Source organism: Rhipicephalus microplus, chromosome X, assembly GCF_043290135.1.
Source record: "Rhipicephalus microplus isolate Deutch F79 chromosome X, USDA_Rmic, whole genome shotgun sequence".
Lineage (NCBI taxonomy): Eukaryota > Metazoa > Arthropoda > Arachnida > Ixodida > Ixodidae > Rhipicephalus > Rhipicephalus microplus.
In genome coordinates, this window is record NC_134710.1 from 3675650 (window position 1) to 3701870 (window position 26221).

General features: G+C 43.0%; 1 protein-coding gene across 6 annotated transcripts in view; it reads left to right on the forward strand.

The window, feature by feature from the left end:
* LOC119175623 (mitogen-activated protein kinase kinase kinase 12) overlaps positions 1-26221 on the forward strand; it is a 183644-nt gene that overhangs the window by 103934 nt on the left and 53489 nt on the right. For all 6 annotated transcript variants that reach the window (XM_075881697.1, XM_037426527.2, XM_075881695.1 and 3 more), the window contains 2 exons: positions 2593-2922; positions 20636-20764. In XM_075881697.1, coding sequence (XP_075737812.1) covers positions 2593-2922; positions 20636-20764 — 459 coding nt within the window. The remainder of the gene's footprint in view (positions 1-2592; positions 2923-20635; positions 20765-26221) is intronic.

Genomic DNA, 26221 nt, shown 5'->3' on the forward strand with positions numbered 1-26221 from the left:
TCGTTATGCAAGTAAATATGATATTGACAAGAGGAAAATAACATGGAAAGAAACTCTCATTAAAGCTTTTTCAAGGTTACTATTAGTTATATGCAAAAGCATATTTTTATAGAAAACCAGTGCTGGAGTTTCCATGGGCATAGAGCGCGGCCAGAAGCATTAGGGCGTAAAAACAAATACCAACGTGAACTATGCCGCGGTGGGCAATGACCAGACTAGGAAAAAGAAGCTTCGAGAGCGGCGTTATTGTTGTATTCACAAATGCCACGACAAAAAAAGATTTTATCAGGAAATATAATTCGGAGCATGCATGTTGACTCCCTCTGGCATCAATTTTTAGCAATGCATAGGGGTTGGGGCTCTGGAAATCATCTGAAGTCGTTTAATTAAAAATTGCCTTGAAAACGTTCAAGACAGCACATGACAACTTAGGGTGAGTAAGCATCGCACCGTATATTACACACATTGTATTTATTCGATTGTAACACAACCGCGATCGTAACGCGAGGGGTGAAATTTCATTGCGTTTAGGAAGAAAAAAAAGTTAGAATCTCGGTACTTGGTACGTGAGGGTCGACTTCAGTAGCAAAAATCTGAAATAAGAAAAAAAAACTCGCGTCACATTCTAGTAAATACGGTATGATATCTGACTGTCACGTGCACAGTTCGAGACCGGTGACAAGACGATGACTGCTAGAAAAACCGCGATCTATGCATGTTGCATAATTGACCACACAGTGCATGTCAATTATGGAACCACCACAAAGTCAATTACCACCAGGTTATTGAAAGGCATTCTGTCTTTTTGTTTTTTTAAGTATCAGGCTTAGAGGACGGCCGACCGCAAGTTTGCGAACCGTCTTCAGACGACGGCGAGTCGTCTTCGTTGAAGCACGACCGCTGCGGTATGTTTGCATTTCCGCTAGCACGTCTAATCTCCGTTTTACACTGTCCTTTCATGTGAAGGTTGCCTTAGACATTAACTTCACAATTCACCTTCATCTTCAAAAGCTTATTTTGAAGTATGCGATACGAGCATTTTGTGGGTTCACGCTAGCCTTTGAACAGATCATAAAGGAAAGCCATAGCGAAACTGCTTCTGTAATATATAGTGCAAGAGCTGTGACTACTAACTACGTAAGTGTCATGTTCTCGCTCAAAACAGCTGACTCTGGGCCGAATGCTATCTCAGAGCTGCGTGAGAAACTATTAATTTTACTTCAAAGCAGGCTTATAGCGAATAACCTGCGCACTACGTTGAGCTTTCCGAGCGCTATTTGAACACACTTCCTTGTAAGTTTATGCCGTACAATTCTTGGCACAATGTCGGAAGGTCACACTGTTTTTTTAGGTCACAGACATATGTACTACACATTGGATGGCGTCTGTTTTTTTGCCAACACAGCCTCACATTAATATCGGACCGCACAGACCACATCACTGAAACCGTTGCGGAGAATAATCGCTGGCATTGCTGCTCAATCACTGCGTCGCAGCTTTCAGCCAAGTGTCCAATGCTTTGCTGGTCTTGCGTGTTCCAAAGTACCTACAACATGATGCACATTGGACAAAGTTGGGGGTAGTTCCGCTTGGCGTTCACCACAAATTACGGTGTGCACGATGTGTACAGGGCACGTTAACACTTGCCTGTACACATCGCGCACAGTTCACCTCGCAGCGACTACACCTCGCAGTGACTCTGTCCTACTAGCTGGTTCTCAACCAGCTTGCCAGAGTGGCGCATCGTGTATATTTTAGGCGCGCATGTAGAAAGGGTAGGTGCGGCACCTGGGCAGTGCTGGCTTCCCATAGAGAAGACAGAGGGGTTCATTAAAAATGATTGATTAATATGTGGAGTTTGACGTCCCAAAACCACCATATGATTATGAGAGATGCTGTAGTGGAGGGCTCCGGAAATTTTGACCACCTGGGGTTCTTTAACACTCACCCAAATCTGAGCACACGGGCCTAAAGTATTTCTGTCTGCATCGGAAATGCAGCCGCCGCAGCCAGGATTTGATCTCGTGTTCATTAGAAATTAGCTTGTAATTGGGCACCAGAGGGGCTATTATGTAAGTGTCCTTTCACAGACCGGAGAAGGAATTGAGCAGAAGAATGGCAGGGAGCCACACGAAGTCTAGTCTAATGGTCAAGAGGTGAAAGTAGCCACAGTATGGGCATAGAATGGGTGGAGGTCGTGTCTTGTTGATGAAATAAATACAAATTGGCCTCAAGACGATGTAGATTGGATCTAAACGTAAGTGCTTAAGCCCAGAGAATTATATTAGCCGGTTTCGTGCCTGGCTTACTCGCATGCTGCACTGATAGTTTGGGAAAATTGCTGCCGAACGACTAGTCAGATTGCGTCTCTCCCTAGCATTCACTCGATACAAAAACAGAAATAAGTCATCTTCCCCCTCAATCTCAAGCTTTTAAAAACAAAACAATGCCTGCCATTATCGATGTGGAGCTGTAATAATAATTTTGAATTTCTTGATGCGTTCAAGGCATTGTTATTTTCCTCAGCTTACAAAACCCCCCACCCAGTTGTGTCGGGTATCACACAGTGGACCTCTATGGACATTTGTGCAGGAGCCCCAAGCCCCGTAACCGGCCTTCATTCCGGCACATTCTGATGCACTTGGACATAGCAGCTGTGGAGATTCTGAGCACACCCAAGGAGAGCTACTTTGCAGCCCAGGCTGGCTGGAAGGAGGAGATACGACGCTACATGCAGAGTATCCGTCAGGAGGGCCAACCCCAGGGGGAGCAGGAACTGATTCGGCGGCGGCGAGAAGAGCTTCGGCATGCGCAAGACATTCGGCTACACTACGAGCGCAAGTTGGAGCGCACCAATAACCTCTACATGGAGTTCACTGCTTGCCTGCTGCAGCTAGAGCAGCGTGAGCGGGAAATCATCAGGTGGGTCTTCCCTCGTTCATTTTTCTTCTTTTTCTTAGTAAGTGATGAGGAAAAAACCCCATCACACGCAAGACCATGAAAGATGGCAACAATGGTGAGGAAATTATTTTTATCAAATCGTAGTAAGACAGATAAGGTTCAGGGGAAGGTGAAAGCGATGGAAAATTCTGGAACACTGGGTGTAGCTGCAACAAGCATCTTTGCCTTCTGTTACATTGTTAGCACCAGGGACGAGGCAGCTGCACATATTGCACATTTTTTATATGTTTCTGTTTTCTTGCACCAAGCTGCTCCAATATCATAAAAATCCCGAAAATTGCACCGACCTTCTCCAAAACAGCATCAATTGCAAGAATTTTGATGCCAATCTTAGCTTCAAAGGGAAAAAAAGGCCGAGTTGACCACAAAATTTTCCGAGCAGCGCCAGGAATACCAAGCAATAAGATGTGCCCAAGCGTGTTTTTTTTTACTTTGCACCTTTCTGGTGCCGTCATAATCTCCTTGGCACTCTTGTAATATGCGTTACCGTGCAAAAATGTGATGCCTTGCATCGAGCATGCTGGGTATACTAGTTAGGCTGTGTGTTCTGGCGCCTCTGTCGCTTTGCGAAAACCACCGAGTAGGTATGCGTAGCGGGCTGGTTCTTTTTTGTGCGTAGCACTTTTCTCCGGTCAATGCGGTTTTCTTGTCAACGCTGCTACGTGCACGCGCTCGTTTGCCATGAGCGAGTACTTTGTTGCGTATACGTGTAGTCATCATCCCTGTGTATGCAACTCATCTCCTGGATGCTCTGGCACGTAGGTTCTCAAACTGTTCCGTGAGGGACGGAACATGTGCAACCCTCTCCCAGTTTACCCTCATTAACAACTAATGTATTTAAACAAGCCAGTTTTTATTGCATTTTGCATTTAAAAAAGCCATCACACTCCAAATCTGCTCATCGGTGTCTTCAGCTAGCAAGAGATCCGCTTAGTTGTTTGCGAACCTACGATGACAGAACGCGCGTTCAAACCAGTTCAAACATTATTAACGTTGGCACTTTATTTATGAGTCGTGATGCTTCGGCAATCGTGCGCCACCGTTTTCATACAGTGAAATCAAATCAAGATTTATTATTTCATAGTACAATGTACAAGAAAGATATATGTACCGGAGAAGGTCCTGTAGGATGCACTAAAATAGGATCTCCTATGAAATTTAAGCATAAGTATTTGATTGGCAACAATAGTGGAAAAAATAATAAATCACAAGGTTACAATGAATGAGATACAAAGACAATTAAATGACGATGCTAACATCAACTACTATATGTCATAGGAAATGTAAACTGTAAAAAAATATATCTATATCAATAGCATAAAAAAAGAGACTGGAGAGAGATTGCACATAGTGAGAGAGAAACTAGTTAGGCAGAAGAATGAATTTCGCATTAAAAAAATGTTTTAAATTGATGGCAAAATTTATGTGTTCTTTGAACTTTTATCAGAAATGCCAATGTATTTCATAATGACGATTAGTTTGCACTTTGGGCAGAATGAAGTTGTTATGGTATGTGAAACAAGTTGGGTTAGTATTAGTAAACATGATCAAGGCAGTGCTGTTCCGTACTATGCCAAAGAATTCGCATTCAGAGACATGAAAATTCCTATTTCGGGGATTTTATCCTGGAAACGTTGATGAAATTCCCAGCATATTTTCCTGCACTACAGTACTAATTTCCACCCCCATTCACAAACACACATACTATAATTACACGTGCCTGACATACTGGTGACTTTTGAAATTACGAGTTCATGACTAGCCCCTACACTGCCGCACAACGAAAGCATGACTTTACTAATTCATATACTGTTATTATACTGCACATTGTGGGCTTCAAGTCTAATACCAATGGTGTAAATATCAAAAACAAATCTCAAGTGCCATGCTTGCATTGTGCATGCATGCATCAGCACCGATTACAGCAGATGAAGGCGCACTGTGATCGCTAATTACCGGTTGTCATAGGAGAATTTAACATTCCTAAAATTCTCTGCAATATCACGAAGATTCCCTTTTTCCCTCTGGCTCAAAATGACAGGCGTAAATTCCCCCAAAAAGGGAAAATTCCTTTGCCGAACATTATTAGATGAAGGAATTAATGATAATGAGATTTGTTCATTAATCAGTTTAAAAAGAAAAGTGGCAAGATTGATTTTTACTAAGGAGGCAGCATTCAGAATTTTATTTTCTTCTAGCAACTGTATAGCATTGTAGGTGGGTGGACTGAACGTGATTAATCGAGTTGCCTGGTTCTGTATGCTTTGTAGTGGTTTTAGGTGAGTGGTGTACGTATTGAGGTTATGCAGTAATTGATGCGCGAGTGTACAAACGCGAAATGATGTGAGAGCAAAAGGTAAAAAAAATGGACGTGCATTGATGAGGATGCGTATTCCTAGAGATAACTTCTTTTTAAGGTGTGTTACATGGTTTTGAAATTTCAAGTTATGGTCATTATTATTGTCTAAGTAAATACTTTCTTCACTTACCAATAATGCATAGTTATCAATGAAAATGGGCTTAATGCACTGTGGGGATTTATTTTGTGATGAGAATAAAACAAATTTAGTTTTAGAGGGATTAATGGTAAGTTAATTAGTTTTATACCATTCTAACAAGTTGTGAAGCTCACTATGAAGCTGGGCTAATACTACTGATAGATCTTCATTAGAATTAATAATTATGGTTTCATCAACATATAATATGCATTTAAAGATGGTATGACAATTAGGCAGATCATTAATATAAAATAAAAATAGCAAGGTGCCCTAAATTGACTCTTGCGTTACAGCTAAATTAGTAATTTTAGATTTAGAGTGAGTGTTACATATACTAACAACCTGATACCTGTCTCGTAATTAGTCGTGTAGTAGCAGTAAAGGAAAACTAGTTATGCCAGTTCAGTCTAGTGTAATAATAAGAATGTAATCATCAATAGTGTAAAATGCCCGGGTGATGATTCCTGGATGCAGTTTCTTCGAATATAGAACCTGCAAATTTACCGTCATTGATGGCTTTCTTTAGTTGGTCATTAAGAGATATAACTACTGGGTCAGTAGGGTAACCTGATATAAATCCAAATTGGTCAATTGAAGGTATATTAAATTCGTTTAAATATTTTATCAATCATTTCTCAATTATTTTTTTATTGACCTTGCTGAAAAAAGGTAAAACACAGATTGGTCTATAATAAGATACTAATGAGCAATCTCCTTTCTTAAAAACTGGAGCTATTCTACCGCATTTCAGTTCTCGCAGAAAGATTCCTATTATAAACATGAGATTGATAACGTTAGACATCATAAATAGTACTGGTTTACAAATAATTTATTATGTCCCTGATGAATGTTATCGAGCCCAGCGCAGAAAATAGAACAGCCCAAGGTGGGCGGTAATAATAATGTGTGGTTGGGTGCTTCTAGAGTTGTTATGAGTACCATTTGCTTATCACTTATTATACAAACGAGCATTACGAGATAGTGGGTGCAGCAAGATTTCTTGGCTGCTGCGCTGTACTCTTGAAAGTGGTCCCGCACGAAGTGGCCGTGAACGGCGGTTGTCTTTTAAAAGCTTGCAGTACACTTTACACTATCATATCAGTTTTCTTAAGAGAAGGCTCATTGTTAAGTAACTATCGATCATAATTTTTTCCAATTCTGTATGAGTCTGATGTGTTTTTCTTTTTAAATGTTTCCAGCAAACCAAGTTTTCAAAACACTTTTTAAATATTATTTCATATGTTTGTTACAAGGGCTAGATAGGTCACTGGGTATGTAAAAAAGTAGTTCAGTTCATACCTGGCGATAATCGGTTCAAAGCTACCCGCAGGTCGCGGGATCGAATCTCGGCTGGGGCGGCTGCATTTTCAATAGAGCGAAAATGCTGTAGACCTGTGTGACCAGATTTGGATGCACGTTAGAGAATCTCAGGTGGTCAAAATTTCCAGAGCCCTCCACTACGGCGCCTCTCATAATCATATGGTGGTTTATGGACGTTGAAGCCCACATATCCATCTATCTAATTGGTTCAAAAGTTTTTTGAAAGGTTGTTTTGGGTGTTATGTCTATTATAAGCCAATTAATTTATGTGCTCACACTCCCAGGTTTTTAAAAATTTGTTTTTTAAGCTCCTAGGACAACATATTAAATGCCGCTAACTGCTTCAAAATTGAAATTTTGCTGCTCCAAAAACTGCTCCCAATTCAGTCTCAGCCATTTCACCCATATTAGCACTTTTATGCGCAGTGTCATAAAGTTAACATACAGATTCAAAGGACATGGTCCCCCTTTGAGCACATGCATTAAAACCTATAGCCACTCTGGTGCCGCCATGATGGAACGATACTCAGCTTTCGTGTGACGTTCACTCACTCTCTCCACTGTATGCTGCAATAACCCTTGGCATTTTTTCTGTTTCGTGGATCTCACAGTAAGAGACTCTTTACATTAAGTCAAGCTCTTGGCTGATGGCAACAAAAAATATGGACGAGGCACTATATACGGCTCTCCCGACGCGCAAGCAAGCTGGTGCAATCGTCTCAGCATTACAGGGATGGTGGCGCCATCTACTTAACAAAAATGCAAATGCTCCATTTTGCCGCAACACATTGCATAAATGGCTATTGGTATCTCTCCTAAAAGTAGTCGATATAAACGTCATGAAATTTTCCTTCAAATATAATACATAAATGCACTTGTTTACGATTTGTACTGCTAGATTTTCAGTGTTTTAAATGTCTAAATTTACCACTTCCTAAAGTATTGTCATGGCAACATTGACAACATTCCAAGATGTCGAAGCTTTGGTGGTTATGGCTTTTTCGGCCCAGCTTTTCTTCTAGAGTCAATATATTAATTCTATGCGCAATGCCATGTGCAATTACACTGACCAAAAAAAATGAAGGCATTAGTGGTGCCAAGCTTGAGACCAGGATGATGTGTCGTCGTCAGTACGACTCGGTTCCTGTGCTGCAGTCTTTTTTTGCAACTCAGAAAGCAGTGAAAGAGAGCTACAAGCTGTGCCCTGGGTAGTTTGGGGAATGCAGAAGAAAGCTCCATGAGCTTAGTGCTGACACCCAAAACGCAATAGTGTGGTGGAAAGACGCATCTCACTGCTTAAATCCACTAGAAATAGGCGTGCTCAAATGCGACCTTACATTCTGCCACAAGAGCAATGCAGTGAATGAGTACAAGCTACATGAAGACACAAGGGTGTTTGCGTGACATTTACGCATCAAGGAAGTATTTTTTCATAAGGCAGATACAGAAGGCAAAAGCTGTGACTATGTGTGACCACAAAGCTCGTGGGCACCAGATACCAAACAATGCCAAGAGTTGTATCAATACACGAAGCTACAGTGGAATCCCGCTTTTACATTGCCCGTTTTCACGAGGACCCCCATCTTACGACGAATTTCTCTCATTCCGGTGAAAGCCCCATGGATGCAATGCGTAGAAAATCTCAATAGTCTGACACAATTTTATGCCGAATTTGCATTTCACAACGATCCACGCGAAGTGAGGGGACCAAATAGCGAACAAAGGAGAAGTGCCACAGGTATCTTTTGCCGCACTAGCAGGAGCAACCCTTTGCATGCCGAGCGCTCGGAAAAGCAGTTCATTTTGGTTTTCAGTTGGCGTTCGTTCGTCTTCCTTTCATCATCTTAGTAGCTGTGAGAGCGGCGTAAAGGGGCGCGGTTGTGGTTTTTTTCATTCTTTTCACCCTTTTTGAACGACCATCTCTCTCCCACTTTCGTCGTGCAAAGGTGTCTGAAGAATTTCGTCTAGAGAAGGCTAACCTGTGTAGCATCTTAGTTGAGGGGGAGGGGGGCATTATTAGGATGTAATCTAATGTAATGTTATGTAATGCTGCATTATTAGGGCTTACACGAAAACACATCTCAAAACGATGTCGTGTACCTTCAGCAGTGCAGCTGCCATCTGCTATCAACGACCACCCTTGATAAATGAATGCATCGCTCACGTTATGGGAGCTTGTACAAGAATGCGCATAACGGTCTGAACTTGCAGTTGTGGATCCACAACCCGCTGACGCAGCTTCCACGTCATTTCCGCGTACAATATGGCGTACCCACTATCCAAGATGCACGCGCTTTTCTCGGACACAGAACCATCAGACATGCAATGCACTCCGAAAGGCAGCGGAGACTGGGGAAGGAGGCAGCGCCTGCCCGCCCGTGCCGACGGCGATTCTAAGTGCGACACCTCAACAGTGACTCACAAGAAAAGGGGATAAGGAGGTATTAAAAGGGATAGAGTGAGAAGTAAAGATAAAATAGAAAAAAATGGGGACACGGTTGAAGGAGTCCGAGGACTGGGTACCACTCAGCAAGAGCTTCACGGCGTCAGGAGATGGCGGAGGGCGAGCCTCTCGGCTAGTGCTGTGCTGTGGTCAGAGATCGCGGGGGCACAACCGTTCTGCACGGAATCCAGTGCACACTACGACAGGCAACAGAGACTGGAAGAAGAGGCGGCGCCGGCCCGTCCATGCGGACGGCGATCCACGGCGGCTTCCTTCCTTTGTACGCAGTTCGTACGCACACAGCGCATACGAACTCCACAGAGGACGCGCTTTTGGACATTTCTAAGCTTGAGGGGAAGCTTTTGCGGATGGGCTCAAAGAAAGTGCAGAAGAAGCTTATAAATTTTTTAAAAATGTGTGCCATGTTTCGCTACGGCTGTTGCGAATCGCACCAGCGGATTGTGGCGCACTAAAGATTCGTTTCAACGAATCATAACTAGTACCTGCGAGACAGTATTCTTTTCACTTTGTTTTAGAGTCCTGTAGAGTTTGTTTGTAGTTTGCGTTAAAGTTTCTCCCTAATCTGTATACTAGACGTTTTATTTTCATGTTTGGATTTTATGACGATTTTGCACAGTCTCAAGAAAGTCGTAAAATTGGGATTCCACTGTAGTAGTCTCAAAGGAAATTCTGACCACAGCTAGACAGAGTCAAAAAACTTAGCTTATGCAGAGCATGATGTCCTGAGAGAACCTGCAAGCAGAAGAGACTTTGACTGTGTTCCAATTCTAAGACAGAATCATAGACAGTTTACATGGACAGCTTAGAAGACAGAATCGAGCCCATGTCGTCTGAGAAATGGAACATGTCCGGACGGCTTGCTGTCTGAGCAGTCTGAGCAAACATATCCGAGCAGTTTGCTGAGCCGCCATCTTGTTTGTACAGCAAAGAAGCCTGCATCGTATTTGTCTAAGATGCGGTCTCCTCGAAGCTATTTATTTTGCTGGCTATATGAGAATCGGAATCGGACTTAAGATGGTTGCCGTCCACTTAGTTGTCTATTCAGCTGTCTATGGTGAGTATTGAAACATACCCATTGTTATAAGACCATAGTGATAGTATTGTAATCTGGCCTTAGGAAAACTCTTAAAAACAAGGCCATGAGGCAATTCAGAATTATAGTGAAAATATTAGGGGTGTCCAAATATTCGAAAGTTCTGAATATTCGTCGAATATTGTATTTGTAATATTCGTATTCGGTTCGATAACCACATATTCGAAAATTTTGAATATTCAAACTACTAACTCTAATACTCCTCGAGTATTCTATGTTCACGAATACTAGTTCGCATATGTCACTGTAAAGAAGTCATGATTTTGCGCATTTGAGATAAGAGCCTCAGTAGATCATGCAGCGATTGCTAAGACTTCCTTGCAAGTGCAGCGATGCCTGCCCAGAATTTCATGGGAGCGTGATGACGGCTACCGAAAAATGCGGCGGCACATCATCGTGACAAACCTACCAATGGTAAACATCTCAATCAATTTAAGTCATGCACTACCTGCACCGGAGTATGTGTGCGGCTTAGCGCTGGTACGGTTCATGTAAGCGTACCGATCGCACCGTCCGCTGCCGCACCCTTGTGCGCGGGATCGCAAGTGCGTATCGCTCCTTGAAATAAAGGCAGTTCGCCGCTGCCGCACTGGCTTGACAAAATAGTCTTTACACCTTTCCTCAGCTCCGTGCTAAGTGAGCACGAACAAAAAAAAAATTCTACGTAAGGGCAAATGCACGCTATTACAATACAAGGTGCGGCGTTGATAGAGTGAGCTTAGTAGGTGATGCACTGTACGCAACTAGCTAGGGGCACGCTCAGCTTGATGTGTGATGGTAACGCGTTTCATGTATAGCCATGCCAGTTTTCACTTGTGGAACGCCGTACAAATGTACGTACGCATTTCGAAGCCTGACGAGACGTTCGTCAGCTGCGCCGCTACTTCAGCTTGTATACTTTCTTCATGGTTCCGGAATGATTTCATGGTAGTGGATATGGTCATGCGAATGAGCTGAAGTGTTTTTTCGTGCAATGGCAAACATTGAAAAGGCTGTTAAAAACAGTGGACATCGGGTGCAAGAGAATAAGAGGAGGACGAGGGATGGTACGTGGCACGTGAGGTGGTTCTTGGATCTACGCCGCAATAAACAGACATCGAGATGTTCCGCTCTTCATCTCCACGCGTATTAGTCTTTTGAACCCGGTTTTCCACGAAAGAAGTCTTCGGATTTTACATTAATTTCTAGGAAATGCACCCGCAGCGATTCGGGGAAAAAAAACTGTGGACATAGGGTACAAGAGAGGAAGAGAAGGACGAGGGATGGCGCGTGGCACGTGAGGTGGTTCTTGGATCTACGCCGCAACAAACAGACATCGAAACGCTCTGCTCTTTATCTCCACACGTATGAATCCTTTGAACCCGGTTTTCCACGAAAAAAGTCTTTGGATTTTACAAAGGTCATGCACTTTTGGTAACGTTACAATGAAGCTAGCCGCTTTCCTGTCTTCTTCTTGGTTTCCTGTGTTCTTTGTTTTATTGGCTGAATCTTTTTTTCTGTTACAATGGTATTATCATATATACATACACTCAAACCTCGATATAATGAAATATCGGTTATAACAAAGTAAATGAAAAATAGTCTTGCAGTAGACATAGTGTTGGGAATAAATTTTCATAACAAATTTTTGGCTATAACGAACTTGAGTTCATTTAAGATGGAGCTTTGTTATAATGAGGTTTGAGTGCAGTTCTACATTGCTTACAGCGGTGCACGTAAGGCGACGAACAGATTAATGCGTAGTTCCACTGCGATCCCGACAGCGCCTTTTAAATTTTGTCGTAAGCGCAACACATGGCAACGTCACCTGCAATAAACCCTCTGTTACACCGTTTCTGCAATTTTAGTCTTTTCGACCTCAGTTTACTGCTGTTGGCAGCCAGTGCACTGATGGGGGTTGCGATGCGGCTAAGTAGTGTCCTCGTTCACGGGAGCTGTGGCTTCGTTAACACCGCATTGGCAGATCCCACGTACAGTGGGAATCGATGATATGTGAAGCACGAGTGTGGAAGGTTGATATGTCAGTTTAAAATCAGCACAATGTTATGAGGCGGATGTAAACTATGCCGTACATCACTTCCATGTCATGATTATTTTCTTTAGACGTGTCATTTACCTTCGTTGTCTATTAACGGCACGTGATACCAAATTTGGTATATGTGAAGCTAGCGAAACGGCGGTGAGAACGCTATGAGCGTGGCATGTATTCATGTTTTACATAACACGTATGTCATCATCAACATGTTTGGAAGTGTCGTTTAATTTTGTCGTCTATTCACGTCACGTGATACCACATTCGGTACATGAGGAGCTAGCAAAACAGCCGCAAGCGCGCTATGAGCGTAGCATGTAGTCATGTTTTTTATGACACTCATGTCAGGATTATCACGTTTGGATGTGTCATTTACCTTCGTAATCCATCCACGTCGCGTAATACCAAATTTGGCATGCCTAATGCTAGCAAAATGGTCGTGAGCGCATCATGAGCAAAGGATGTAGCCATGTTTTACATGACATGTATGTCATGGTTATCATGGTTGGGCGTGTCATTTACATTCGTCGTCAATTCACGTCAGGAATACCAAATTTGGTAAATGTGAAGCTAGCGAAACGAAAGCGAGCACGCTTTGAGCGTGGCATGTAGTCATGTTTTACGTGCCACGCATGTTATGATTATCATGTTTGTACGTGGCATTTACCTTCGTTGTCCATCCACATCACGTAATACGAAATTTGGTATACATGTTGCTAGCGAAATGGTCGCGAGGGCATCATGTACGTAGGATGTAGCCATGTTTTACATGACACGCATGTCATGATTATCATGGTTGGGCGTGTTATTTACATTCGTCGTCGATTCACGTCACGAATACCAAATTTGGTAAATGTGAAGCTAGTGAAGCGGAGGCGAGCAAGCTATGAGCGTAACATGTAGTCATGTTTTATATGCCACTCATGTCATGATTATTATGTTTGCACGTGGCATTTACCTTTGTTGTCCATCCACGTCACGTAATACCAAATTTGGTATACATGACGCTAGCGAAATGGTCGCGAGTGCATCATGAGCATAGGATGTAGTCATGTTTTACATGACACACATTTCATGATTGTCGTGTTTGGACGTGTCATTTTCAATTCACGTCACGTAATGCCAAATTTGGTACAGTCGAAGCTCGACAATTCAAACTCGTAGGGGCCCGAAAATTTGTTCGAATTAAAAGAAGTTCGAATAAATGAAAGCTAAATAAACGGAGGGCTCTCCATGCAGTAGCGCATGTGCATTGGGCTAACACACGAGGGGGAAGTTTAAGAATACTTACATTTATTAACAAATCACAGGACATCTGTTATTAATTGAAGTAATCGGTGATGCACGTCTGCACAGGTTTGCCTTGCAGCGAGTCAAAGCATTTCTACTTCGGCTTCAGCATTCTCCTGGCAAGAGAAGTTGCGCACGAAAATGTCCTGCGCCGACACTTTCTAAAGATGACGACAACGATGACTGCTGCGTAGCAGACGTTCCCTCTCTCCGCTATGCAGCCGCAGCATGGCCAGCACATGACGAGAAAGGAGGAGCGTCTCTACACGGAGAGAAGCAGATCGGTATTTCAGAGAAAACCAACACTCCATGGCAGCTTTTTTTTTTTTTTTTGCTCTCTTTGCGCTCGTCGTTGAATTGAAAGGAGAAGGATTACGTGGCAGGGAAGGGAAAGGGGGATGCGTGGCACCGGCACGTGAGAGACCCCAACCCTCCCCTCAAGGCGCAGAGCTGTGCTCCCGCAAGGGGCAAGGGCTGCAGAAGAAGTAGTGCTTTCTTTCTTTCCTTCAACCACACAATCATTAAACCCAGTGACGGCTTTCTTTTTTTTTTCCTCTCTCTCTCTGTGCGCGGCGTTGGAAGGAGGAGGGTCTTTATGTGGCAAAGACGGAAAAGGGAAAAGCGTGACACGGGCACGTCACAGATCGGCATTTGAGAGAGAGCAAACATTCCACTGCAGTCTTTTCTTTCCTTTTCATTTCCTTTGTGGGCAGCGTTGAGGTGTCGCAGGTGCCGCGTCGGGATTGGGCGGGGTGCTGAGAGCATTTTTGGAGCGCGGTATGTTCGAAATAATTGTCAGAAGTGCTTGGGCGTTCGAATTACCGGGTGTTTTGCCCATTGGAATACACATAGCTTTGATCGGACCTCATTGTGAGTACAAATTAACTGGAAGTTCGAATTAAGCGCGTTCGAAATAATAAGATTCGACTGTATATGTGATGCTAGCGAAACGGCGGTGAGCACGCTATGAGCATGGCATGTAGTCATGTTTTACATACCACGCATATCATGATTATCATGTTTGCATGTGGTCTTCGTTGTACATCCGCGTCATGTAATACCAAATTTGGTATACGTGACGCTAGCAAAACGGTCACGAGCGTATCATGAGCATAGGATGTGGTCATGTTTTACATGACACGCATGTCAGGATTAGAGACCGGATTATAGGCTAATGCCTATTTTGTTTCTTGCGTTCCTATCGTGCTATTTTGATATATGAGCATGAATTAGAGGCTAAGAAGAGGTTTTATAGTGTTTTTATAGGGCCTATAAATGCCTATTTTTTATGTTTGTGCTTAAATTCCTGAAACATCATTCGACCTGAAATTTTGTTTTCGAGTACTGTTGTAGACAGGTATTCATGTTACCAGGCAAAATTGAGTTTTCGGAACTCTGTGGGGCACAACTTATAATACTCCATCTCATAAGTTCCTTTCAGCACTGTCAAAGCTACAAGGCCTCTTGGACCATAGGAAGACCGATTAGGCTCTACACATTTATTCGTCTGCAATGTGTTGTCCACTCGGCATCTCCCTGGCATCTGCTCGTATGCGTAGATAACAGAAGGTGTTTCTGTGCAGCCGCAGGACGATGAAGAACGGATGCGAAACTATAGAGTGTCATCAGGGAAAAGCCAAGGGTCGATAAGAAAAATGTACAACATGGTTTTTGTTTGGTCATTTACGTCTCACATAGCGCTTTACTAGGTCACATGAGAGATTTTACTTAGGCACTACATGGACGTTGTTGCCTGCCCAATGAGAAGCTTTGTACCACTGGAATTTTTTATATTAGTTCATTACATTCCGCGAAACCAAGATGTGAGAAGGTGAGCGTGAAACCTTTGCCACTCGCTTGGTGCAGACTTCGCAAGTCAAACTTTCCCTGTCCCCTTCGGTATCTGAGCAACTCGGAGCAGGAAGATCACACAACGCAGACGCATGCCTCAACATGTCATATGCCTGCAAGGTTACATTCGCATGTCATTCCCATGCCAGTTTGTGCATGCCAGTGGCGTTATGTCGTGTCGATGTTTTGTTTAATGCACTGCCTGTTTCTGTAGAATAGATCCCTCTATGCACGCACATTTGCAAAGGCTGCCATTAATCATGTATGCTTGCAAATCTTGGTAGATGAGATGTGCATGCATTCCTTTTGCCTGTACGAAATTATCAAATCTGGTGAAGGGCCCTTTAGGTATTCACACAAAGAATAAGAATTGACCCTGTGTCGCAGGTTAGATTAAGTTAATACCAGTCAAAAAGGCCGTTCTGGCCTATAAGTGCTCTGGCTATTTGCTCTGTGTTGCCCTTCTCAGCCATGCCAAAAAGAAGAGACCAAGGAGTGTGTTTATTCGATGGTGAACACTTCATTCACCATGTTGGACTAGAAAAGGAGAGACCATATTCTGCAAACCCTGTGGAAACAAAACTGCATGGCTATGCTGAACCATTGGCGCTTTTGTACCAGCATAAACTAAAACATTTCTGTTTGTTTTCTTATTGTAAACACAGATCTCACATGTATATCTTCGAAAATTTGAATTTTGTCAAAGCTTACTGTGTTTTTATTTATAATTTTAGGGGCTTAAAACAGTCTTGGCACCTATTTATGGTGCCTGAAACCCGGTTCTGTAGTGCCTCTAAATCCGGCCTCTAGTCATGATTATCATGCTCGGACATGTCATTTACCTTCGTCGTCCATTCTTTTCATGTAATACCAAATTTCATATATGTCAAGCTAGCGAAACGACCGTGAGCTCTTCATGAGCATGGCGTGTAGTCATGACTTACACGACCTGTATGTCATGACTGCCCCGTTAGGGTCGATCACTTCCCCATGCAGTCATGTCATACCATACCAGTTTTACAATATGTCGTGTGAACAAAACCACTGCAAGAGTAGCAAGATTGAAATGTAAATCATGACATTCATGACACACTTCATGATTTTTATGTTATGACTATCAGTTATGCTGTCATACACTCATGTTATGGCATACCAATTTTGATACAGGTAGCATTATCTAAATGGCCAGGAGAGATAAAAAGTCCCAGGTAGGTAGATAGGCAGACAGGCGGGCGGGCGGGGCAAGGCGTGTCACCTCGGGGTCCCCTCCGATGGTGTCTATAGCGCTATAGAGTCGGTCGCTCACGCAAACTTCAAAATGGATTTAAAATACTTTCCAAGTTATATTCGCTGTTGATATCTTGCATATGATATACGAATGTTCATGAGAATCGACCCCGCAGGCTATCTCGGCCCCGAAATTTTGTGTCAGTACCCCTTTAATAATCGCTCAGATAAAAAAAACACAACAGTGTCTTCATGGTCACTAGCCATCATGGAAGGTACGAAAGGTTTTTTTTTAATAAAGTGTCACCACATAAAAAAAAAGATACAAAAGGTTTGTTCAACATGTGAATTGAGCACAGGGCATCACACTGTGACAAGCTCAACTATTACAGTCTATGCTTTCTGGCAAGTACAGATGGTGACACTTTTTTGTGGGCAAAAACTCACTATAATAACAATTATACTGTACCCAACACAATTGTACTGTTCCCAACATAAATAAGTATATGATTGAGTAAAATATTACTGGTGGAAAAAAAATTGTACTCCTTCATTATTTGATGTTCGATTTGTATTCGAGGCTATGTATTCGTATATGAAAATTTTGATATTTGTACACCCCTAAAGATATACAACATATGATGATGAATTTTCTAGCCAGGGAATTACAAGTACTGTTTCTTGATTTGTAGAGACAAGCAAGCAGCAGCCCACTTCTGCCTTCTTTATGTTGTTTTTGTAGATGAATTACTCATCGCATAAATTTCAGGTAGACCTATACCGTCAAACCCATTGATACAACAAGCTTGAAAGTTGTGCGAAAAGTGGTCTCTATATTAGCAGTTTGCTGGTATAAATAATGGCATTAATATCATCATTCTCAGCCTGTTTTAATTCACTGCTTGACATAGACCTCTCCCAAGGATCTCTACTCTAGCCTGTGCAAGCTGATTCCCATTTTATACCATGTGTCGTTGCTGCTCTGCTTTCCCTGAACGTATTATCTATCCCTTCTGTTGCTCTTACTGTCCACGCATTACGGGGCCAGTCCAGGGCCATTTCTTTGTGAAATATTGACGGCCGAAACTAATGGGATGCAAAAGAAGGAGACAAACGAGCTGCCAATATTTCAGCGTGGATCTATATCAACTCTTTTGCCATTTCTTTCACTTTTCCTATCTAACTCATTTTGTTGCCCTCTGATCTCTTAATGTTATTCCTATAATTTTACATTAAATTGTATGCTGCATTGCCTTCAACGTTTTCTCCATAGTTGGTGACAAGCAAAGAGAAAAAAGGGAAGTGTACTGTTGTTCGTTTCTGCTACATGCGTTCAACTGCGGCCGCTCATAACTATGAAATAACAGTTACGGTGAACCAATGAGAAATTCCACATGGCGTTGTTCACAATATGAGGTGATGTGCCGCTGCACTGAAATAGGCAGGTGTTCATTCACTTTACCTGTGGTATTTTCTTCATTAAGAAGAAGCTATTTCCTTCTGTTATTCACTTTCACTCAGCATCATCCTTGCCGGTTGTGATTTTATACAGATGTTTCTGACATTGCAGCTTTTGAAGTGCACCAAAGCAGCGGAGTTTTATCTCGTTTTATTGTTTTGGCAGTGTGAAGCAGACACACTGTATATTCCCTTCGTCGCTCGAATGCACCAAGCATATCGCCTGTGCATCACCATTCGACAATTGTCATTGTGGTCATTCATGTGCTGTAAGGTGAAAGTGAAGTTGGGATGTACAGGCGGTTGGTTAAAAAAATGGGTGGATGTGTGCGGCCATGTTTTGCAGAATGTGTGTATCTGTGATTTACTGCCTGCAAAAGCCATGGCATCAGTGTTGCCACATGTTTGTGTGTGCGTTACTTGGGTGTCACAACGTGGGAATATGCATCGGTGCACCTATGCACATCATTTCGAATTAACCGTAAGTTCAAATTAAGCGTGTTCGAAAAAATGAGATACGACTGTGTTTATTTTCCGTCGCACGCGCGGTCGCGTAGCGGTACATCGGGCCACGACGTGGTTTCCTTCTTTGCATGCTTATAGGTGTGCGCCCATCTGAGCATACATTGCCACAAACTGTTGTAATCGATATAATGAAATAATGGATATGATGATATAATGGATACGATGAAATAATTGTGGCTCCCCTTCAACTTCGTTATAACGAGGTTTGAGTGTAATAGCTTCATTTTGCGGAAAACAAGCAAAAGGCGCCGCAGCAGCCATTGCGAGTCTCGCCGCCGGCTGTGATTGGTCGAAGCTCCATGACATCTCGCGTGGGGCAGTGAGGACAGCATAGTGCGCTCGCCAGCAGGCAATGCCAAGTTTATCTGGTCAAATCTGGCTGTTAGTATCGCAAACTGTGGAAGTCGTAACGAGTTCACTGTACATGTGTACATGTTCGAGCCGGTCGCCACTGTAAAAGCGACGGTGCTGATGATGTCAGCGCTGATGATGCGGCACAGAAAAGCAAGTCTTTTCCAGCCTCCTTCAACCGCATTGGAAACATAAGCTGGTACATATAAGATGCATGTCAGTACTTAATTTCACTGTGATAAACTGATACAATTGATACGCTCAACTGTAGATATTACATCCGATTAGTAGCAGATGCATCGGCACTCCCTTTTAGCCGCATATTGGTACAGTCCACTCTACGCGCAGCATCGTGCCGAAACATCAGCTGTTTGTGGATTTCACTGCTCAGAGTGCAGTGTTGTCAATGCATTTACTATCACCCTTGGCAGCAGGTACAGACAGCATGTAGCAACTCGCATTGTGCATGACTGTACAGGGGTATGTAACATGGATGTGTTTAAAGAATGCAAAGTTACGTGGGGATTTCGGTTTTAAATCTCGTCGTTGTAGAAGACTTTTGTGATCGCTGGTCATTGTATTAACTACTGGTGAATTATTGTGTCTGCATGTCCAAGGCCATTAAAATGAACCAGCACTGCTTAGTTTTCTTCAATCAAATAAAGAAAAAGCTCGTTGCATTCATAACACTGATGCATTGTACAACCACATCTTATTCAGTTTGAAGGCGTACACTTGTCTCTTGTAGCAGCTACAAGCAACATACAAATGGCCTTGGTGCAGGCGATCATTTTTGAATGGTATACAGCAAATGGCACTCTTGCCTTGTGGTTTGCCAACACTGGTGATGGTCACACAGATTGGCCCAAGTAAAACCTGTCACAAACATGGAATTTTTTTTTTTTCAAGCGGAGTAAACAAATCTTTCAGTAGTTCATTGCCATGATAAAAAAAAATGTTGCTTTTAAATTGAACTTAGAACTTTATTAGACTTTATGACTAGCTTCACTGTTTCTTTATCTATGCAGCATTCCTTTGAAAAGAACACCCTCATGTTTTAACTAAGCTGGGACGAGTGCTGGCGTATCAAGCTTGCGTTCTTTGTAGATCATACTATACACCATTTACAGGTTGAAGTACAACATTATTTAGATAGTATGTCAAGTGATTGTGCATACCAGTTGTTGAACTAAAAGTTTTGATGCTGGATTTCAATTTGTAAGCACTGCACATCTTGATTCCTGAATACATACAGCGTAATTATTTGTTTATGACATTCTTGTTATACATTAAAATAATATAAACATTTATTCTTTTCTGACACTTTATTTGATATTTCCTTAAAGTATCAGAAGGCTTAAAAGAGTTCCCTGGTGGAGAGGATGTTATCAGGCCCTCTAGTGGTCATGGGCACCATTTAAGCATTGTATGAGCTTAGAATAACAGAAAGCTGAGCTATTTGCCAAGTATTCGTTCTAAAAGACAGTGCATGTTGGGTATTACAGTGTTGTGTTTGTGTGCTTTTGTGGTGTCATTGATTGATTCAACGACTTTGTCTGTTGCAGACGAGAACAAAGTTTGGAGATTGGTTCAGGCAATCGGCCCTACAAGAAGCACATTGTGCGGCCTCTCATTAAGGCCCAGGAGCGCTTTGGCAAGAAACGCTCTTATCGACTTCCCTCGGACCCTCCAAGGTGAATCTTGTGATGTTTCTCCATCTGTTATTTTCCTTGCTTGCTTTTGCCTTGCTGCCCTCTGTGACATAATTGGGGAAACTGTGAAAAGTTGAGCATATTTCACCAGTGTTGCATTGTATATGCACGTCCATCTTTGTTCATTTGTTAGATCTGTGCCAATGCGCATGACATTCACCACAAGTTCAAACGATGTTAATAGTAAACAAAGACGCATGGCAGCTGTGACTCCCAAGGGGTAGTACTCTTTCCAATTGACAGCGTAGACCGCGTGTAACTTAACTCGCGAAAGTCGTGAATATTCACGCTATAAGAAGTACCGTACAATAACCTAAACAACCTTTTTCAAGGGCCGCACTTACGCAAAGCGTGTTGAGCATATGCAGCCTCGTGGGTCTGAGAACCGAAGCATGCGATGCATCGAACTTACGACCATTTAAATTTCCAAATGTTATAAAAATTTAACGTTCGAATACCCCCGTTTTCATTGAAATGAACGCGAAAAAGAGGGGGGGGGGGGTCAAATAGAGGAAGCACCATCGCGAAAATTTGCCGACTGCTTCTCAGACTGCGTCGATTATGCACATTGCACGGAAACTACCGTATTTATTCGAATCTAGGCCAGCAGTTTTTTTTTTTCTAATTTTTTTGCATCAAACTCCAGAGTCAGCTTAGATTCATGGATTTCGAAAAACATGCCATTATTCATGGAAAAAAGTGGTGTACAAATGGCGCCACCTATATGGTGTTATAGCCATTAGTAGCCAAGTCAAAATATAGCCACCAATTTGACCTTTGTAGCAAGTGTTGAGGCGAGCCGCTGGTCATTTCGAGTCATGCTTCGAGTGGTCTGTGTGTGGGGTAGCTCAATGGCACCAAACACGCAGTGGTGCTTATAAAAGAAAAGTGGTCCTAGCTGCAGAGTCGTCGTCCAACGTTCCAGGCGAGACTTGAGCGGATGAAAAAAATGTGCACCACTCAAAGGGCTGCTGCATAGGACAACCCTGAAATTTTGATTGTGTGGTCTTTTAAGAAGTGCAGCATATCCAGTGCGCTTGATGGCACCAAGAATTGCACACTGTTTGAAGACAGCAACAAAGAAGTCGGAGACGAGGGAAGCAGCGACGACGACTCGGTATGTGCACGGCATCAGACTAGAAGCAGCGCGAAAAAAAAACGACATCAAATAAATACACACGACAGGACTAGAGGCGGTATGTTTCTCGAGTTAGTATTTGCATCATGAACCAACTGCTTTGTTTCATCTTCATGTCTGATAAATTTTTTCTCTTCGTGAATGCTGTCTTCGCTGTTTCGTTTGGCCTACGTTCGAGATACCGTATTTACTCGCGTAATGAACACACTTGCATAATTAATACATCCACAATTTCAGTCAGGATTTTTTTCCCTCCGCGTAATAAATGCATCCCCTGCATTCATCTGCTGCAGTCTCACTAATCGACTACTGGCGCCTTCTTACCCCTTGGATCTCTTCCATTTTTTATTGTTTTGCTGGCCCACCTCGGCTCGCTTCCTCCGCCACCCCCTCCTTTTGCTCGTTGCCGCATGCTGTATTGTTTTGCTTTCTATCTGTGTGCGGCACGTCCCGTCTTATCTGTGTGCCACAGCAGAGTTCACGAATGATGCGAGTATAGAGACATTGCAGCTGATAAAGCACACAACGAGCAAAGGTCACTAAACTGCCTGCGCCAACTGACGTGGGCAGTTTCAAAAAGCCCAACCACGTGCACGCGATTTTCGAGCGACGATGAGAGGATTCATCATCGCGAAGGTCAAGGCTCATTGGTCGTTATCGTGTCACAGGTTTCTGGAAAACCAGAAAAAATAGCTTGTTGCCGAGAAAAGATCGTGATGATTTCCACAACATGGTAGCACCCCCAATTCTCACTTTGCTTGCTCTCTGCGCGTACAGGAACTTCTTATGTGGAAGAAAGGCGGCGGCCGTATTTTGTTGTTAGTCTTGTTATCGGCGATTCGCTTTGATGCTTCGAGGGTAGCTTGCTGCAATGTTGATTACTTGCTACAATGCCAACAGCATCGTTGCAGTCATCGTGCGAGGTTACCAGGAAGTTGGCAAAGTGCATCGTAGTGCACGCTCCTGGGCGCTTCCTCGAGATCACAGCAGACACCACTGTTGTAGTCAAACAATTGTGAGAAAAAATATCCGCAAGACGCTTTTATGACGTGCACAGGCGACGCAGGGACAGCTTGCAGAAGATAGCGCCATCGACCACCGAAGATGAGTAAAGCGCAACAAAGAAGATGTTTCCAAACGATGTACGCGTATGTCAATTGTGAAAGGCTAAGTGACCTTAGCTTTTTTTTTTTTCATTACTGCATATTTTGCTTCTCCTAAAAAAGTTTTCATAAAATTTACCCCGTGTAATAAATGCACCCCCCAACTTTGCTCTGATTTTTCTAGCAAAAAAGTGTGTGTTCATTATGTGAGTAAATACGGTAAGTTTTTTTTACGGGCTTTCGACTTTAGGGAGTCGGCCTAGATTGCAGTAAATACGGTATGTCAAATCATGTGGGAAGTTAAACGCTCTGAAAAATACCAATTGTTCGATTTCACGGGCACGTACTCGATTTCCAAACATCGCAATCGAGCCGCGAAACATCATTAGAGTGCTATACGTGCCACTCTCAGAGATATTTATCTCTTACCTTCAATTGCAGCCACCATATAGAGTTTCGTTGATTCTGTACCAAACCGCAGCTTAGATTGCATGCAACCACTGCCAAAATGCAAGAAACGCTGATTAGGCCCATCCTGCGATCTGGCATATTGTCGGTGGAAGTTTGTGAAAGACCTGAAGATCGGGCGTCCAAGAACAGCGTCATTTATACAAGTTTGCGTTCGTGGCCTGGAGATCAGTGGCTCGCGTGATTGAGCCGTAAAAGTTATTGAATTTTCGGATGAGACACTAAACATATCTGTACCAAGCTCAATAATGATGATGCTTTGCCTGACAAAAAACGCTTAAGCGCAGTAATTGATAAGAACGAGATGGCATGGGCCATGATGCTTACAGCGCAAGTAATGACGACGGTGTAATATGTTTGCAAACAATCGCTACGTTAAACATTCGATCCTGTGCAGCCGCGACGGCACGCTACTCGCTAGTGGCCTACTACTGCGACAAATCTGGCAGACAGGCTCGGCACTAGCGATCTCGAAGTGCCGTTCAGTTCATACGTGAATTCTAGTTCGCGCAGTTTTCTGTACCATGCACAGGAATACGCAAAGCATTGTTGATACACGGTCGATCAGCTGACACCACCACCCTTTGCACTGCAACAAGAAATGAGGTAGCGAACATTCAGCAGTTCCTATCGGTTGGGAATGTACTTTGGTCCGATATGCATTCATTTGACGATCAAGAGTTCATCCGGTGAAAGCTGTACATGAAGTACGTTCGCGGGTCCTATCTTTTCTTATGCGAGTTCACGAGTTGATCATCCCTCCGTTGCATCTTGAATTGCACGGCGCGCCACCTATAGGCCGTGGGCATAGTGAATTACTTGTAGGAACAAAACCAACATGCAACAAGCATGACATATTGGTTCTTTTGTAAATTAAAAGGGCGATAGACCGCAAAAGGCCTCAGGTACTGGTTTTATAACCAGATTTTTGCTTTCCAAGGCTATCACGCTGTCGTTGAAGTTAGAATCCCATACAACAACGATATCCAGGCCATCTAATCATGTGCACACGCATGTGCACTTGATTTCATATTAGCAGCACCAGGGTTGAGCAGCGGTAAAGCCCACATTCATTTCTCGCACTGCTTCTTGTTAAGTGGAACCTCGTTATAATGAAGGTGGATATGATGAACTAATGAATATAACGAAGCAATTGTAACTCCACTTGAAATTCTTATAGAAGCCCATGTATTCAAAACCTCGTTTTAATCAAGTTAAAATTTTCTCACAATGGATATAACGAACCATCCTTTTTCAACAACGAGCATTTACTTATAATTTTGGTATACGTCAATTCAATATCTTATAGCGTGCTACGGTTTACGTATCATCATGACTGTGGTTATTCATAATTTGCGCCTTGCGCTCGCTGGGAGCCGCCTGCCAACACGCGCGTTGGTGTGTCTCCCTGCATCCCCTTTCCTCAGGAACTAATGAACTCGCCCGGACAGCAACTCGCACAGCGTGCGCGTCAGCCGACCTCCCTTCTCCTGTAGAACTCATTCACCCGCCTGTGCATCTGACTTTCTCCTCCCCTTCATCTCCGCTCTGGGACGGCGGAGATTGGGGCTATGTTCCTTGACGTTCACTGTGCATGAGCAACACCACCTCTATTAGTTTCGCCGCCTGACACGAGATCGACAACAGCAGCGGCAAACATGAGCTCAAAAATATAATAGTCAAGCAAAAGTCGGCCATGCTGAAACCATTGAGTACGGCGTTGACAAGAAAAAAAGTAGTCGAACATTTTGCGAAACCATCGCCAGTTAGGGTGCCAGGGGCAACCAGGCCTAGACGTCGTGGGCCACTCTCCTTGACGCCGGCACTGTGCTCAACTTTCTGCAGGTACGTCGGTGCTGATGCTGACGCGGTGGCAACGAAAGAGTTGTCAGATGAGGAAATCGTGCACGCGGTGACGGTGGTGCATGACGACAGTGACGAATGTGTCGACACCCCTGAGCCTAATGTTAGCGAACCAATTGTACCAACTCCTTCGCAAGCGCTGGATATGGCAGACATGCTGCGAGGCTTTGGTGCTTACGATGACCACAAGGACGGACTCGAAATAGCTGCTGAAGCTTAAAGAGCAGTCATCCGCGTGAAGAAGAGTCGGTAAAAGCCTATTATGAACTTTTTTCTTCGAAGTGATCTTCCAGCTGGTGTGCCGAGTTTAGTGGAAGTAAAGGTGCATTGTTCTTTATTATTTTGCTAGTTTTTTGCCTTCCGACAGCTGTTCTCTACGTGGTGGGCTGCTGTGATATTCGGTAGTGGGTACATTCTCTCTTGCTGGCTAATTGTTGGCAGAAATGGATAACGGCTATAACGAACTAATGGTTATCACAGAGTAATTATGACTCCCCTTCAACTTCGTTATAACGAGGTTTGACCCTGTACCTATGCCGAAGTGCTCCTAATAGTAAGACTACCTGCTCCAGAGCTAAATTTTTACTGCTGTAAAATGCTTCTAATAAAAAGATTACCTGCTCCAAAACGCTCCAGGACTATAATTTTACTGCTCCAAAATGTTCTTAATTGCTAGATTACCTGCTCCAAAATGCTTCAAAAGTAAAATTTTATTTATTTATTTATTTGAGCATACTGTTAACCCACATTTGTGGGTCATTACAGGGAGGGAGTACATAAAAGTAATAATTGGTATATAAAAACACTCAAGTAATGTCAACTATCAACAATAACAAAAAATATCATCAACATTGGCCTGACAAAAGG